This window comes from Podarcis erhardii (genome assembly GCF_964252035.2).
Source record: "Podarcis erhardii genome assembly, chromosome: 7".
Classification (NCBI taxonomy): Eukaryota; Metazoa; Chordata; class Lepidosauria; order Squamata; family Lacertidae; genus Podarcis; species Podarcis erhardii.
In genome coordinates this window covers 5,329,370-5,346,628 of record NC_138511.1, presented here as the reverse complement: position 1 = coordinate 5,346,628, position 17,259 = coordinate 5,329,370, and the positions used below count along the sequence as shown (strand labels likewise).

At 45.8% G+C, this 17,259-nt stretch overlaps 1 protein-coding gene across 2 annotated transcripts; it reads left to right on the top strand.

The window, feature by feature from the left end:
* The first annotated feature begins 1,948 nt into the window (after window positions 1–1,948).
* USP39 (ubiquitin specific peptidase 39) lies at window positions 1,949–16,380 on the top strand. 2 transcript variants are annotated; one of them, XR_014158955.1, is made up of 13 exons: window positions 1,949–2,177; window positions 5,406–5,475; window positions 5,916–6,010; window positions 7,097–7,233; window positions 7,583–7,735; window positions 8,920–9,145; window positions 10,104–10,181; window positions 10,921–10,988; window positions 11,999–12,187; window positions 13,211–13,353; window positions 15,457–15,629; window positions 15,793–15,879; window positions 16,250–16,378. XR_014158955.1 is itself a non-coding variant. In XM_081872119.1 (13 exons), exons 1-13 carry the CDS (start codon window positions 1,982–1,984, stop codon window positions 16,298–16,300), a joined length of 1,629 nt encoding a protein of 542 aa, XP_081728245.1. In that variant the 5' UTR covers window positions 1,952–1,981; the 3' UTR covers window positions 16,301–16,380. The 2 variants fall into 2 exon arrangements, 1 of the variants encoding a protein (XP_081728245.1); XM_081872119.1 differs by having other exon boundaries at window positions 1,952–2,177; window positions 15,457–15,592; window positions 16,250–16,380.
* Window positions 16,381–17,259: the final 879 nt, after the last annotated feature.

Genomic DNA, 17,259 nt, shown 5'->3' with positions numbered 1-17,259 from the left:
GGTCCCATCACCTCCTGGCAAATAGAAGGGGAAGAAATGGAGGCAGTGAGAGATTTTACTTTCTTGGGCTCCATGGTCACTGCAGATGGTGACAGCACTCACGAAATTAAGAGACGCCTGCTCCTTGGGAGGAAAGCAATGACAAACCTAGACAGCATCCTAAAAAGCAGAGACATCACCTTGCCAACAAAGGTCCGTATAGTAAAAGCTATGGTTTTCCCATTAGTGATGTATGGAAGCGAGAGCTGGACCATAAAGAAGGCTGATCGCCGCAGAATTGATGCTTTTGAATTATGGTGCTGGAGGAGACTCTTGAGAGTCCCATGGACTGCAAGAAGATCAAACCTATCCATTCTGAAGGAAATCAGCCCTGAGTGCTCACTGGAAGGACAGATCGTGAAGCTGAGACTCCAATACTTTGGCCACCTCATGAGAAGAGAAGACTCCCTGGAAAAGACCCTGATGTTGGGAAAGATGGAGGGCACAAGGAGAAGGGGACGACAGAGGACGAGATGGTGGGACAGTGTTCTCGAAGCTACCAGCATGAGTTTGGCCAAACTGCGGGAGGCAGCGGAAGACAGGAGTGCCTGGTGTGCTCTGGTCCATGGGGTCATGAAGAGTCGGACACGCATAAACAACCACAACATACTATACACTACACCGAAATATTTAAATGTTTATTTGAAACTTCCCACACTTTGCATCCTCTCCCGCCTCCTCTAAAGCAGTGGTGTCAAAGCGGGTGGTGGGTTTACCTAGAGAGGGACATAGGCGTAGCGAATTTAGGTGTCCCCCCTAAATACATAAAAATACATAGCTGGGGTTCTGCCCCCCCCCCACAACAAAAGGCCTGCGCCCCCCACCAAAATCCTGGATAGGCCCCTGGGGGGTAGTGCTAAGGGGCAAAGGGACGCTGGAGGTATAAATGACTGCCAGGCTGTGAAAAGCTGGTAGCCCTGGATCGAGTTCATCAGTTTTGTCGAATTAAACAAAATAATTTTATTGGCTGTTGAAGAAATGTGTGAAATTAATTGCGACTGTTTTTGAGTTTTGTCACGCTGTTATCTTCCTTAGGGGGTCGTGCAAGAAAACCGCTATTCTAAAAGATGCTTTTTACAGAGGAAGGTCCTGGGAGGTGAGTTTAGAGAGTCAAGGGTTGAGGGCAGCGGCTCAAAAAAAGTTTGGGAGCCACTGCTAGAAAGCGCCAGGCGCTGAAACTGGAACAAAAGCAGCTAACATCTAGACTAGTGCAAGCGCAGCAAAATGCTGCAGCGCCGAGAGCTCTTGTTCCATCACTGTAGCCATTAGCTTTGCCTTGCAAGCCAAAGAATCAAAGGGCCTTTCATGCAACGCCTGCAAGTCTTAATTTATTATGACAGACAGCGTTAGCCCTCCGCTTTTGCTAGACTCCCATCAGATGCAGCTTTGAAAGACGACCTGTGCTCCTGGCCACTTGTCTGAGGCAGGCAGCCTCGTCGAAAACTTCTGCAGGGCACCAGCTTGGGAAAGGCCACTGCTTGGATATCTTTTTTAAAATATTCATAAATATTATGAATATTCATAAATATTATGAATATTAAATACTTTGTTGAGCAAAAAATAAAATATTTTTATGAATAAAATAAATAAGAAAGAAAGAGCGAGCACCGGGTAATGCAGGCCACGATACACTGCAAATTGCTGCTGGCCTCCTGCAACAGAGCAGATGTAGGCGCCCATCTCACTCCGGAGCAAGGCTGACTCAAGCCACGCCCACCTGAGCAAAAGCGCTTCCGATGCGCCTGCGCAGCAGCTCGGCAGAAGCTACAGCAAAGGGCAAGTGGATGCGCATGCGCAAATGAACGGCGACGCGCGATGCGGACGCTCTCTGAAATGGCGCACGTAAGAGGTAGGCGCGACCGTTGCCCTCCACGTGACGGCAACAACGGCGCGCCGGAGGCTCCTCTGCGCGTGCGCCTGGGAAGGTTGCGCTTCCGCGGCGATGTCCGGGCGGGTGAAGCGGGAGCGGGATTCCCGCCCGCTGTCGGTGCGGAGCTCGCTGTCCAGCCGCGGCCCGCAGGAGCCGGGCGGGGAGGGCGGCGCGCCTCGGGGCCTGCGGGTGAAGCGGGAGCCCGCCGACGAGGAACCCCAGGTCAAGCAGGAGCCCCTCGACGAGGAGGACGACGACGAGCCCACCGGTGGGTGCGGGGGGGGGGGGAGCCGCGCGGCCATCAATCAGCGCGCGCCAACCTGTGGAACTCACTGCCACATGATGTGCGCCGGTGGCCGTAGAGCAGCTGCTTTGCCTGCAGAATGCCCAACGCTCGACCCCCAGTTTAAAGGGTTTGGCGGAGGAAAGGGGGAGCTGCTTCTAGAGAGCTACTGCCAGTCTGAGCAGAGAAGAGGTGGATGGACAAGTAGCCTGGGTGTGAGACAGCTTCCGACATTACTTGCTGGTATCTGGAGCCTCCCTGCACAGATGCACGATATTTCAGAGTAGTGGACGTTTAAGGGCAGAAGGCATTTTTGCTTTGCTTGTGAGCTGCCTTTTTGGTTATCCAACTGCAGCTGAAAATAGTCCGCTGGCCTAGAAGGAATCTAGCAGCTCTCCAGGGTTCCACACAGGGGTCTTTTCCAGATTAGGTAGAGAACGAATTGTCTCTGTTCGAGTTATGATCTCCCTGTAACCTAGCCACTCTATTGGTAAAACAGAAGCAGTAGTAAAGTATTTGCACATAGTTCTGGCTGACTGTGTGGCTTAATACAATACAGTTTGTAAACCACTCATAAATTAAAAATGTCAGTCGGTGCTGATGCCATGTCTGTAAATATCAAGTCTTTGGGTATTTCATAAGTTGCCACTTAGTCAATATGAATTGTTTTGCTGTCATTACTCCTTTATGTGACCCCTGCGTGGAGTTACAGTTTGTCAAGAGTCCCAGTTGATGAAACACTATTCATGCTTTTGAATTCTACACAACTCTTTATTTAGTAGTGTGGACAGATAGAATCTTTAAGCTTACAGGTGAAAGTCGAAAAATTAGAATATCTGGAAAAGTTCATTTATTTCAGTAATTCAACTTAAAAGGTGAAACTAATATATGAGATAGACTCATGACATGCAAAGCAAGATATGTCAAGTCTTTATTTGTTATAATTGTGATGATTATGGTGTACAGCTGATGAAAACCCCAAATTAACAATCTCACAAAATTAGAATATTGTGAAAAGGTTCAGTAGCTATTCAATCCATAACACCTGCAATGGGTTCCTGAGCCTTTAAATGGTCTCTCAGTCTGGTTCAGTAGGAAGCACAATCATGGGAAAGGCTGCTGACCTGACAGTTGTGCAGAAAGTCATCATTGAGACCCTCCATAAGGAGGGAAAGTCTCAAAAGGTAATTGCAGAAGAAGTTGGATGTTCCCAAAGTGCTGTATCGAAGCACATGAATGGAAAGTTATGCAGAAGGGGAAAGTGTGGAAGAAAAAGGTGCACAAACAGCAGGGATGACCGCAGCCTGGAGTGGATTGTCAGGAAAAGACTATTCAAATGTGTTGGGGACTTTCACAAGGAGTGGACTGAGGCTGGAGTTAGTGCCACCAAGAGCCACCACACACAGATGGATCCTGGAGATGGGCTTCAAATGTCATATTCCTCTTGTCAAGCAGCTCCTGAACAAGAAACAATGTCAGAAGCGTCTTACCTGGGCTAGAGAAGAAGAAGAGTTTGGATTTGATATCCCGCCTTTCACTCCCTTTAAGGAGTCTCAAAGCGGCTCACAATCTCCTTTCTCTTCCTCCCCCACAATAAACACTCTGCGAGGTGAGTGGGGCTGAGAGACTTCAGAGAAGTGTAACTGGCCCAAGGTCACCCAGCAGCTGCATGTGGAGGAGCGGGGAATCAAACCCGGTTCCCCAGATTACGAGTCCACCGCTCTTAACCACTACACCACGCTGGTGTAGAAAAGAATTGGTCTGTTGCTCAGTGGTCCCAAGTCCTCTTTTCTGATGAGAGCAACTTTTGCATCTCATTTGGAAACCAAGGACCCAGAATCTGGAGGAAGAATGGGGAGGCACACAATGTGAGATACTTGGAAGTCCAGTGTTGATTTGGGGAGCCATGTCATCAGCTGGTGTTGGTCCACTGTGCTTCATTAAGTCCAGGGTCAACGTAGCCGTCTACCCGGAGATTTTGGAGCACTTCATGCTTCCTTCCACAGACGAGCTTCATGGGGATGCTGACTTCATTTTCCAGCAGGACTTGGCACCTGCCCACACTGCCCAAAGTACCAAAACCTGGTTCAATGCCTATGGGATTACTGTGCTTGACTGGCCAGCAAACTCGCCTGACCTGAACCCCATAGAGAATCTATGGGGCATTGCCAAGTGCAAGATGAGAGACATGAGACCGAGCAATGCAGAAGAGCTGAAGGCTGCTATTGAAGCATCCTGGTCTTCCATAACAGCCCAGCAGTGCCACAGACTGAGAGCATCCATGCCATGCCACATTGAGGCAGTAATTGATGCAAAAGGGGCCCAAACCAAGTACTGAGTAAATATGCATGCTTCTACTTCTCAGAGGTCTAGTATTGCTCTATTTGCAATCTTTGTTTTGCTGATTTCATTTAATATTCTAATTTTATGAGATTGTTAATTTGGGGTTTTCATCAGCTGTACACCATAATCATCACAATTATAACAAATAAAGGCTTGACATCTCTCGCTTTGCATGTCATGAGTCTATCTCATATATTAGTTTCACCTTTTAAGTTGAATTACTGAAATAAACAAACTTTTCCATGATATTCTAATTCTTCAAGTTTCACCTGTATGTCAGGCTCTTCATCTGGTTAAAGCCAAGCTAATGATCAATACTTGGTACCAGGGTTAATGACAACAATTGAAATGGTTGATGCTTTCATTCCTAGATAGTTGCTGTCTTAAACACACACTACTGTGATCATGTATTCAGTATTAGGATGCTTATTGACAATTATTGAACGTGCATCTTTATCCCACTGTAAGGGGTTAAATTGCATAAATAAAGGTCTAAAGCCCTTTTGTGCTATCTTAGATAAATTTGCACAGGGGATTCTAATACACTAGTTGTCTGTTGCTGTGGTGTGTTTTTATTCTGCTATTAGCTTCTTCTGTGTCACTTTGCTGCTGAAAAGAGTAACCAAGGAAGCTAATCAATACAAATAATTATTTGGCCAAGGACAAGTTCAATTTACAGTGGTTCAAATTACTGCATATTTTAAAACTACTTCTGTATGCTTTTTATTCTTTCATGCTAAAGACTCTAGCCTATCTCATATATATATTCATATAAATTTAAATGTGTGTGTGTGTGTGTGTATCTATATCTATACATATATCTATAAGAATGTCAGTAAAGCCTGTTTTTTGTTTGCTCCCCTCTTTCAGTGAAATATGGTCGATTCGACCCAGAGGACCGACGGAGCAGGCACTGCCCGTACTTGGACACCATAAACAAGTCAGTATCAAGATGAAGCAAAGCAGGGAGCGGTATATATTGTAGCAATGCACATGCAGAGATTTAAAACCATGTTGGTGGTGGTGAAAAATTCAAATAGGCAGTTTGCAACTTTAGCAAAGATGTAGAATTTCTTTAAATGTTCAAACTATGGGGAACAATTAGTAAACTAAACAAGACTAACTGAAATACATGTAATATTTACTTATTAGATCTAAATTGAGGTTGTTATGGGTGTGCATTGTATATTTATAAAAAGCAAAGGTGACCTTTTTGGTCCACAAGAAAAACCTCCAAAATCCACAGCTGAGCAGTATAGTCCAGTTTGTTTTGTGTAGTGTCATGTGGACCATGCGGGCTTTCTCCCAGATTAAGTTGAATAGTGTTTGATTGGGGTATCTGTCTGGTGGGATTAATTTACCAATGTTCTGCCACTGTAGGAGCGTTCTCGACTTTGACTTTGAGAAGCTGTGTTCAATCTCGCTCTCCCATATCAACGTTTATGCTTGTTTGGTGTGTGGGAAATATTTTCAGGGTAAGTAAGTATGCTTTGGCTTTATATGCTTCCTTTACAGACAGAATACCAGTTCAGTATGACTACACTACCTCTGTGGCAAATGAACTGGGACCAACCTAGCAGGAGTAGTTGTCATGTGAAATGCCTTGCATGATGTTACTGCTAATGTGACTCTTATGTTCAAAGAGATTTCACAAATGAAGCTGGGGTGATGGTGATCTATTGTAATCTTTTTACTATACTGCTAGAAGCCTGCAGTCATGGAATAAATTGATCTGCTGAAATCAGCATTTGAAATGCAGGCTTTAATCTACCCTTGGTTGGTCCTTCGAGTTGGCTGATCACAATGCTGCAGTGGCAACGGAAGTCAGAGGTGGCAACCGTCCCATCAGGGTCTAAATGTCAGTCCTAGCAACTCTGTGCCTCTCTGGCCCATAATTCCCAGCCTTCCAAACCTCCTTTGGCTGCCCCTCTACAAATAGGTCTACTTTTTTCGTTTCCCCTTCACTTCTTCATCTCTGTCTCAACTATCCATTGCAGTCTAGGCCATTGACTGCCCTGGGCCATTTCCTTCAGCCACCCTTCCATTGCCCAGGCTCGCTGGTGCTCACTTTTCTTTTCCCCTCACTTGCACAAAGTCCCTGAGCCTGTTAAACATGATACATCTCTCAGTTCTTTGTTGCCTCAGCCCTTTTTCTCAAGCTTCATTTCCCAACCAGCTTGGTTCCACTTTCTGAATCCTTGCTGCTCTCTTCTTTCATCTTCTTTGCCTTTGAACCTCCTTGTTATTAATTTCCTTAAATCTGGACTTCTTTCAAGTCCACAGCCTACCTTTGGGAGGTTTTAAACCTAACCAAGCTGAAAACTGTCCCTTCCATGTGTATTTGAAGTTATTTAGTTCCCAAAACAGCTGGTCATTCTTTGCCACCAGCTAATTGTATCACTGCGGCTTTACTACCACAAGCACAGTATAATACAGATAACAAATATCCATGGGTAGTTCTTAGGATTGCTCAGGGAAGTTCCGTTACTAGAAGCCAATACTGCAATCCTGTCTTATTTACAGTTTGTTTGTTTCTTGCTTGCCTCCTGTCTTCTTTGCAGGTCGGGGCTTGAAATCCCATGCTTACATTCACAGTGTACAGTTCAGCCATCACGTCTTCCTCAACCTTCACACCTTGAAGTTCTATTGTCTGCCAGACAACTATGAAATAATTGACTCTTCACTTGAGGATATCACCGTATGTTGTCTTCCCTATGAAGGATGTGGGGGGTGGAAACAGTAGGCTCTTGCCTAACATTGTGACTCTGCCACATTGAGCTTCCATTTGCTTTTTTTGCTGCCCCCAACCCTAGTTTCAGAGGCAGTTTTTGTTGTGCCCCAGAAAGTTGTCTTTACCTGAGCATGTCTCACCTATGTCTGGAATGCAACTTTAGAGATATGTATTTTTGTAGACTTTGTTTTAATCTAGTCTAACTAAGTCTAACTAATTCTTTTTAAAAAATAAATAAACTTCATCTTAACATAAAGGTCAAATCGGAGTTTTCAGCAGCACATACAGTCCTATTTATCCCCTCTCCCCCTCACAGTATGTCCTGAAGCCCACCTTCACCAAGCAACACATTTCCAACTTGGATAAGCAAGCCAAACTCTCTCGAGCCTATGATGGCACCACATACCTGCCGGGCATTGTGGGATTGAACAACATCAAAGCAAATGATTATGCTAACGCGATTCTCCAGGTACTGTGACATCTTTGAAATGGAGAAGAGGGAGATACTTCAGTGAAGGTTTGGGAGGTTTGATGGCCACCCATTAGGGATGGTTATATAGTAGTTGGGTTTTCTGCCTTGTCAGCGGGGCTGAACTTGAGAGGTCCCTTCCCAGCCTATAATTCTAAGTATTGAAAGTACTCACAGTAGTCTTAGCCAGCTGTCAGAAATCTCTTCTGTTTTCCAAAAGCTGCTTTAGTTCCACGAGTTTTCTTTTGAGAATGGAATCGTTTTTCACAACTCTCCTTTTTTTCTTGGAAGCATTGAGTGGCTAGGAAATTCATCACTATAACGTCAGTGTAAACTTCTTCATGTAAAGGAATTTTGCTCCATTGTGTTGCTGGGATTTGTTTGTTGACCTGACCCTGGGTCAGAGACAAAATGTGGAAGCCAAGGAATATGCAGCATGGTTTGTGTGGTTGTTCACGTGTCTAACAGCCTATCTTCTTCCAGATACTTGAACATCTTATTTGCTTGTATCTGACCTGTTGGTGCTACCAGCTCAAATACAGACACTGAATTCAAGATAATGGGCAGGGTGGGCTTGGGCATAGAATTATAGAGTTGGAAGGGACCATGAGGAATCTTTTGCACTACATAGGGCTCAAACCCATGGCCCTGAGGTGAGGAGTCTCATTCACTACCAGCTGAGCATGTTCAGTTGGTGCCTGGCAATCATCATTCATGCCTTCATAACAGTTACTTAGTACTACTATTTTCTGATTGGTGCCTGGCAGGATTACAAAATTTAATGCTGGAGTTCCTATTAAAATGATACAATGGGTGAATAATCCAGCCTTCCCCAACCTAAGCCTTTGAGATGTTTTGGACTGTAACCCTGTATCAACCCCAGTCAGCATGACACTCTTTTGGCCCACCATCATACAGCAGTGCTGGCTGGGGCTGTTGGGAGTTGTTGCCCAAGACATCTTGAGGGCATCATACATAGGAAATACACAATGATTAAAATTAAATGGAGCAAGGTGATATGGTGGACTTGGGATGGCACTCTGATATTTGTATTGTATCTTAAATTAACTGAGTGGGTTACAAAATGTTAGATTTTTAACCTAAAAAGTTTTTGTGGTAGGAGAGGCTGTACTTTGACATAAGTGGGGTATTTTGTCCCTGATCTTTAACCTCTCCGTGCCTAGGCCCTGTCTAATGTCCCACCACTGCGGAATTATTTTTTGGAGGAGGAGAACTACAAGAACATCAAGCGCCCTCCAGGAGACATCATGTTTCTGCTGGTTCAGAGGTTTGGAGAGCTCATGAGGAAACTATGGAATCCTCGAAATTTCAAAGCTCATGTCTCCCCCCATGAAATGCTGCAGGCTGTGGTTCTCTGCAGCAAGAAGAACTTCCAGATCACCAAGCAAGGTGGGACATGGGGGGGAGCTTATTGTGTTCTGCTGGTACTAAGAGATTAGAGGAACGCTGCGGTGGCCACCTTTATCAGATGTAGCTACTCTTAAATACAGTGGTACCTCGGGTTACAGACGCTTTGGGTTACAGACGCTTCAGGTTACAGACTCTGCTAACCCAGAAATAGTATCTCAGGTTAAGAAATTTGCTTCAGGATGAGAACAGAAATCGCACGGCGGCAGGGGGAGGCCCCATTAGCTAAAGTGGTACCTCAGGTTAAGAACAGACCTCCAGAACGAATTAAGTTCTTAACCAGAAGTACCACTGTAGTGGCAGGCAACTCTCTAGAGGGTTTTATTTATTTTAATGGATTTCATCTTCCTCCAAGGAAGTTGCACAGTACCTGATAAGCATTTCTCATTATTTGCCCTCCCCACGTTCTGAACCCTCCTTCTATGACCTCTGTTCATAGCTCTAGTGGTTTTCTCCAAATCACTGCCTTTTTCACCTTCAGCTCAACTCAACTGTTGCTCCACTTTGTCAACCTACTTTTCACCCCTCTGTTCCCCACGCCCTTTCTCTATCCCACCCAGTATTTCCTTCCTCTTCTTGCATGGATGGATGCCTCTGGAGAAGAACAGGAGTGTAAATAAATAACAAGAGGGGGAAGACTTGTAAATGCTGAGTGCCTTGGCCCCTTCTTTTGCTAGGACTGAAGCTCATGATTGCCCACCTCATAGGAAGGTGGTTGGCTTTTAACTGTAGAGCAGACTTCCCTGCCTCAGTGCCTTCCATTTGCTGGCTGAGGCTGATGGGAGTTGTAGTCCAAAAGATCTGGTTACAGAAGGCTGCTGAAGAGGTGAGAGTCCTTGTGCCAAGCAGTGTGCTAGACTTACAGCCCTGCTCTACCTTGAACTGCCTTCAGAAGTTGTCACTTTTTCATGCTTTTCATCTCCATCTTCCCTTGTTGCAGGTGATGGGGTTGACTTTCTATCCTGGTTCCTGAATGCCTTGCATTCTGCTCTTGGGGGGACAAAGAAGAAGAAAAAGAGTAAGTAAAAGAGGTTGAGACCTCTGCAATAACCCGTGTGCTGTGTTTCAGATATACATACAGCTGCTCAAAATGCAGGAAAAGATACAACATCATTAAAGATGTATGCAGTACTACAGGTAGCCATTTGAAATCAGGCAGTCAGAACTAAACGACCTGGGTGATTTTTTTTTTTTTTTAAGTATTCACCTGAGCAAAGGGACTGTCAAGTAAGCTTCCCTTGGGAATGAGTTCCAGAGGTGGGTGCAACAACAGAAAAGGACTATTTACACCTTACCACAGGTGGGACCAGTGGAAGAGTCCCTGAATGTCTTACTACAAAGAACGGGTCGTTAATGTCTTTTTCATTGCATTTATTGCTTTTATCTCCCTTTTCCTTCCTGAGAGAACTGCAAAGCGACTAATGGCAAACAGAAGAAAATGGAACATAAACTATTAGAATAATTAGTATAACAAAGAAGCATATACAGTGGTACCTCAGGTTACAGACGCTTCAGGTTACAGACTCCACTAACCCAGAAATAGTACCTTGGGTTAAGAACTTTGCTTCAGGATGAGAACGGAAATCGTGCAGCAGCAGCAGGAGGCCCCATTAGCTAAAGTGGTGCTTCAGGTTAAGAACGGACCTCCAGAACGAATTAAGTTCTTAACCCGAGGTACCACTGTATATCAAACTTTGAGGAGGTTGGGCTATGAAAGGATGAAAAGCAACTTCCTTTGCTTTGTTCTTTGTCTGTAGCCATTGTGACAGACGTCTTTCAGGGCTCCATGCGGATATTCACCAAGAAACTGCCACACCCTGATCTGGTAAGTTCTTTATTGTATGGGTTAGATTCTTGCTTACAAAAGGGAAAAGCACATGGGGTCGGGAAAACCTTGATGGTGAGAGGTGGCTGAGCCTATTGCTGCAGGAAAGTGCTTTGTAGAGTTTAATTAGTGACACTAGACACCCACAAGCAGTCCTAAGTCTGTGTTTGACCATGTACATCAGTGGGTTCCAAAGTGGGCAATACCACCCTCTGGGGGGAGTGGGGTTACCAGGGGGACACCAAGAGCCTGAAATATCTCAGGACCGCAGGACCTCAAGAATCTCCATTTGAACTTACCTGGACCCTGAGGTCTAGGCCTTTTCTGCAGTGGCTCTCTGCTTGTGAAATGCTCTCCCTGGGGAGGCATCTTCATTATACACATTTAGGCAAGAGGTATATAGGTTCCTCTTTACCCAGGCCTTTGACTAATTGACATCCCTTTTAAATGTGTCGTGGAAGGGGGGATTATCGGTTTGTTTTTGTTTTTATTTTGTATTTTGTGTTTATATTGTAATGTTATGTGAACTGCCCTGAGTTTTATGGGTATACAAATCTAATGAAGAATAAATAATGAGGAGGCTACATGGAGGTGCTGGAGATATAGATGGCTATCAGACTTTGAATAGCTGGTATCACTGGATCAAGGTCATCAGTTTTGTTGAGTTGATTAAATTAAATAGGTTTAACTCAATTGTTAATAAATGTGCAATTAGTTGCCACTGTTTTGAATTGTCTTACAATCTTTCTTAGTTGGTTGTGCAAACTACTATTCTAAATAATACTTTTAATAGGATAGGGGGCTCTGGGGGATGAGTTTATGGAACTAAGGTTTGGGAAACACCAGTGTAGGCAGTCAGTAAACACTTCTGTATATATCAAAGTCTGGTGGCCTGAAGGTTCCTCGCACTTTTCTTACTGGAGCCTTGCATCCAGCTGTGTCTGCCACAAGTCTTTTTCTCCTGCACTACCTGCTTTGTTTTTCTCATTCTCTGTGTCTCCCTCTCTCAGCCAGCAGAGGAGAAGGAGCAGCTGCTCCAGAATGACGAATACCAGGAGAAAATGGTGGAATCCACTTTCATGTATCTAACCCTGGACCTCCCCACGGCTCCCCTGTACAAGGATGAGAAGGAGCAACTCATCATTCCCCAAGTACCCCTTTTCAACATCCTGGCCAAGTTCAACGGAATTACAGAGAAGGTACCATATTTTTTGCCCTATAGGATGCACTGGCCCATAGGACGCACCTCGTTTTTGGGGGGGAAATGAATAAAAAAAAATCATTCCCCCCCCCCCCGCCTGCAGGTTGCCACGCGCAAGGCTTGCACGCCCGGGGGAACTCCCGCCGGGCTCGCAAGGTTTGCGGATAGCTTCCTGAAGCCTGGAGAGCGAGTGGGGTCGGTGCGCACCGACGCCTCTCGCTCTCCAGGCTTCAGCGAAAGCCTGCACTCGCCCCATAGGACGCACACACATTTCCCCTTCATTTTTGGAGGGGGAAAAGTGCGTCCTATAGGGCGAAAAATACGGTAACTATACATTCTCCCCTCTCTGCTTCCACACCCACATCCCCGCAACAAGGAGGATAGGAGCTGGAAGCCACAATCCAGATTGACAGGTCCGTGGTGCTGACTTCAGGCATCACACCTTCCAAATGTTGGTATCGTGACATCATGGAGAAAAACGTGGCTTTAAAGGGGGAACGTGAGACTGTCTAGGATGTAAATGCAATCAATAAAATAACAAGGGCACTGGGGTGCAGAAGGAAGGAACAAGCTGACTTTTATTAGAACGATCCCACAAAAAGGGAATGTTGAAGTTTTTGGTAAGAGAACTCTTGAGATTTGGATTCCCATTTGGGGGAAGGGCTCACTTGGGGCAGATTTTGCCAGCCATGTACCCTCCAGATATTTTGTACAGCTGTACAAAGCGTGGCTGTGGTGCCTGGGGTTGATGGAGTCATAGTCCAAAGCATTGGGAGGGGATGTCCAGGGTGGGGAAGGTGGGCTTTAGTGCCCTGGGCCAAGCGGGCATTATCAAGGGAAGCCCATTGTTCTAGTTCTGTGCCTAAACATGGTTTACTTTTCTCTCACTTAAAAGTGGTGCTTTGGGTGGATGTAGGGCAATCATGCTAGATGAAAAGAGATCCCAAAGTTGCAGAGTTCAGCACAGTGCAAGATTCCCTGAGAAAAGTATGTTTCCAAGCATTGTTTTTCTCTCCTTCAGGAATATAAAACCTATAAGGAGAACTTCCTAAAGCGTTTCCAGCTCACCAAGTTGCCTCCTTACCTCATCTTCTGCATCAAGAGGTTCACCAAAAACAATTTCTTTGTGGAGAAGAACCCCACCATTGTCAACTTTCCCATCACGTAGGTGCTGCCTTTCTCTATGGGATGCGGCTGTGACCTGTGTCCTGGTTTGTCTTCATGAACTTGAGGTGCTGTCTGAGGCAAAGGCTCCCAGAGCTGTCTGCAGATATCAGTGTTGAGTCAGTCCCTGCTCTCAGACTTACAATCTGAAAGACAAAACACAGAAAGGGAAATGGTTTAGAAGGGAAAAAGAAAACCCAGGCACTTTTTCTTAGAGTTCTTAAAATGACCAGTTGCCATTGTGTTGCTTTATACCAGGGGTCAGCAACCTTTTTCAGTCATGGGCCAGTCCACCGTCCCTCAAACCATGTGGTGGGCCAGACTGTATTTTGAAGAAAAAAAGAACGAATTCCTATTTGAGAGCCAGTGTGGTGTAATGGTTAAGAGCGGTAGTCTCGTAATCTGGGTTCGCGTCTCCGCTCCTCCACATTCAGCTGCTGGGTGACCTTGGGCTAGTCACACTTCTCTGAAGTCTCTCAGCCTCACCTCATAGAGTGTTTGTTGTGGGGGAGGAAGGGAAGGAGAATGTGAGCCGCTTTGAGACTCCTTAGGGTAGTGATAAAGCGGGATATCAAATCCAAACTCCTCTTCTTCTATGCTCCACAAAAACCCAGAGATGCATTTTAAATAAAAGCACACATTTGTAAAAACACGCTAATTCTCTGACCATCCAATGGCCGGATTGAGAAGGCAGTTGGGCGGCATCCAGCCCCCAGGCCTTAGGTTGCCTACCCCTGCTTTATACAAACCTAACCCAGCCTGATGCTCTTAGTGTTTTGGACTACAACTCTCATCAGCCCCAGCAAGCATGACCATGCTCCCATCAGCTTCAGCATTATATGGCCTTGCTTGCTGAGATTTGTAGTTGAAAACACCCGACAGCATCAAATTGTGGAAGGTCTCTATATTGAGGCAGATCATTAGTCAGTCTACAGAGCTCACTCCATTGGCTCTGGTGTGAGAGGCTGCCTCCATCAAGCACCTTCTACCCCTGAACTGTGCCAGCAGCTGGTCATGTATGTCATGTTTTTTAGATTGTAAGCCTGTCTTATTTTGATTGTATGTAAGCTGTTCTGGGAGAGTTTGGGGATGAAGAGCGAGGTACTAATGCTCTAAATAAATAATAATACCTGAGGATGCCAAGAATTTTAATTTCCATTTTTATTTCAAGTATTTGCACACCACTTTTCATTAAGCTGCTTTTCATCAAGCTGTTTGGCAGGGGCACTGACATTCTCAGTGCAGTGGCAGTGGGGGGCATTACTGTCGGGAACCACCATTACTACCTCCAAGTTAATAGCTTGTTTCTCTCCTTTCTGCAGCTGCCTATCAATTCAGAGGCCAGAGAGCCATTTGCTGGAAGTAGTGACAGTGGAAACCACTCACAGGCAGCCCACTTGGGGTGGGAGAGAGCAGCCTGTATATCAACCTCTTAGCGCCTTCTTTAAAACTAGTTTATGGCAATGGCTCTATATGTGATTGTACGTAGCTCATGGCACAGACTCTGCCTCTTACTGTACACTTCTGAGTATCGCCTACAGCATTCTGAGCAGGGTCTCAGCAGGAGTGAGCCTTTCCCGCATTTCACTTCTGTTAGTCTCCTGGTTCTCACAATTTTGACCCATCCCATGCTGGCATTCAGATAATTGGACACTGGCTCTTGAGACTGTCAAGTAAAGGAGGTTGTACCTTCTCTCTGTTTCCTGTTTCTTTCAGCATACAAACCTATATATTTGTTACTAACCCTTGGACGTTGCAAACCTTGAACCAGGCTATCAGACCTGAAGCATAAGGCGCTCTGTTTGGCAGGGGTCCACACATTTTGGCTTGCTTACTCAAAGTGTGTAGCTGTCAACAGCCCCCTTCCAGGGGGCTTCTCCCATGCAAGTGTGACTTTTGCAGGATGCACTGCAGCAGCTCAAGTGGTGGCTGCCCCACCACCACCACTCAAGCCCAGCAAGCAGGACTTCTGGGCTGAGCATGTTGGGATGACCAAGGCTGGCAGGCAACCTTCTGAACTGTATGGGCCTCTGTCTTTCAAAAGGAAGGCTGCAGGCACTCCTGTATCTTACAGTTTCTCACTTGCCTCCCTTCCTTCTATAGGAATGTAGATCTCCGGGAATACCTGTCTGAGGAAGTGCAGGCTGTACATAAGAACACAACCTATGATCTCATCGCAAACATTGTGCATGATGGGAAACCAACAGAAGGGGCCTACCGGATACATGTATTGCACCATGTGAGTCTTGGGTCCATTGCACCATGTATTGCACCATGTGAGTCTTAGCTCAGACTTGCTCTTGTTGACTCCTGAGATTTTGAAAGTGGCATTCAAAATGCAGCTTCAACTCGGTCCGAGTTCCAGCAGCAAACTCTTTTGCCATGTTGCTCTCCTTGCTAGCCTCTCTCCTGATGTGGCTTTCCTTCCTGGTGTTGCAGGGCACAGGCAAGTGGTATGAGCTGCAAGATTTGCAGGTGACAGACATTCTTCCCCAGATGATCACCCTCTCTGAGGCTTACATTCAGGTTAGTACTGGGTTTTGGTGGGGGGGGTTTGAAGGGAGCTCTGGTTTTGCTAGGTTGTGAAATCCCATGGAAACCGCCTGCTGTGCCTTTTGCCACCGTAAGGTCCCAGGGAGCTCTCAAGAGCACAAAAAGGCCAAGCAGCAATGAGGTGCCTGCTGGTCACATCCCCTCTGTGTGCAAGCTTTGCAGATTTTGCTGCTGGGGGTAAAGCATAAAACCTAAACAAGTGGGCTGGAATCAGTTTGGCTCTAACAGGAGTAACTCCTTTTGGTGGCATAAGAAGCCTGAGTGCAGTTGCACAGGCAGCTGAAGTAGACAACAAAGTTTGGTCGCATGCAATCTCTGCTTACAATGTGTTTCGATTCCGTAGATCTGGAAAAGACGAGATAGCAAAGAGGAGACCAACCAGCAAGGGGCTTGAAAAGGGGAACGGAGAGCGCCAGAAGGATGCAGATGCAATCCCAGCATCACCTCTACTGTGAAATGGAGACTGGTGTTGTCTTTTAGAAGCCTCTCTCTTCCTGTTGCTGGCTCTGTTCATTAAGCAGCCCAGCAGGGAATGGACCCCTTGGTGCCACTTGGCAGCTCAGTCCTGGCTATGTTCTCATTGGAGAAGAACTAGCAAGAAGACAGGGCAAGAGTGTATTTTCTCGACTTCTTTGGGCACATCCCATTTCACTGTCCAGCAAGTCTACCTAGTGCTGAAATCAATTACAGGGGGTGACAGGAGAAGGCCTTTCCCTTGTGTTTTGTTCAAGGCTCCTACTTCTGAGTCCTGTGTGCATTAAATGTGTATACTTGGTTTTCTAATATGGTGTGTCTTTTCTCCAGAGCAAACCCTTTTGCTGAAAACTGGACTAGCATTCAGCAGAAATGGTCACGTGATGAGCAAGTGCAGTGATGGCTAAAGTGAGTGTGGCTGAAGGGTGAAAGGGGCCATGCCCTCTTATTAACCTCATTTGCATCAATGACATCCCTAGGCCATGTCCACTCTGTGTAGTTGTTCTTAATTTCCACCCCTTCCCTCCTCTGCCACAATAGCTTCCCCTTAATGTAGTGAAGCAGGATTATGATGGCAGGTGGAGAATGAACACACTGCCATTCCTCCCCCTTCACCACCATCCCAGTCAGGTGCCACTTCCACTTGGATGACCACCAGAAATCCCTTTGGTGGCCGCTTACGGCCTGCAGGCCACAGTTCAGCCACCTGAGTTGGAAAGCAGCACTTAACTTGGATACTGATTTTGCCAATAGTTATAACTTTCATACAAGAGTTCTAACCATCAAGTAGCATCTCGGAACTTGTGTCTCACTGAGGTATTGCTAACAACAAATGTTTGAATTGATGATGCTTGAAAACTGGAGCATGGTCTTCTGGTT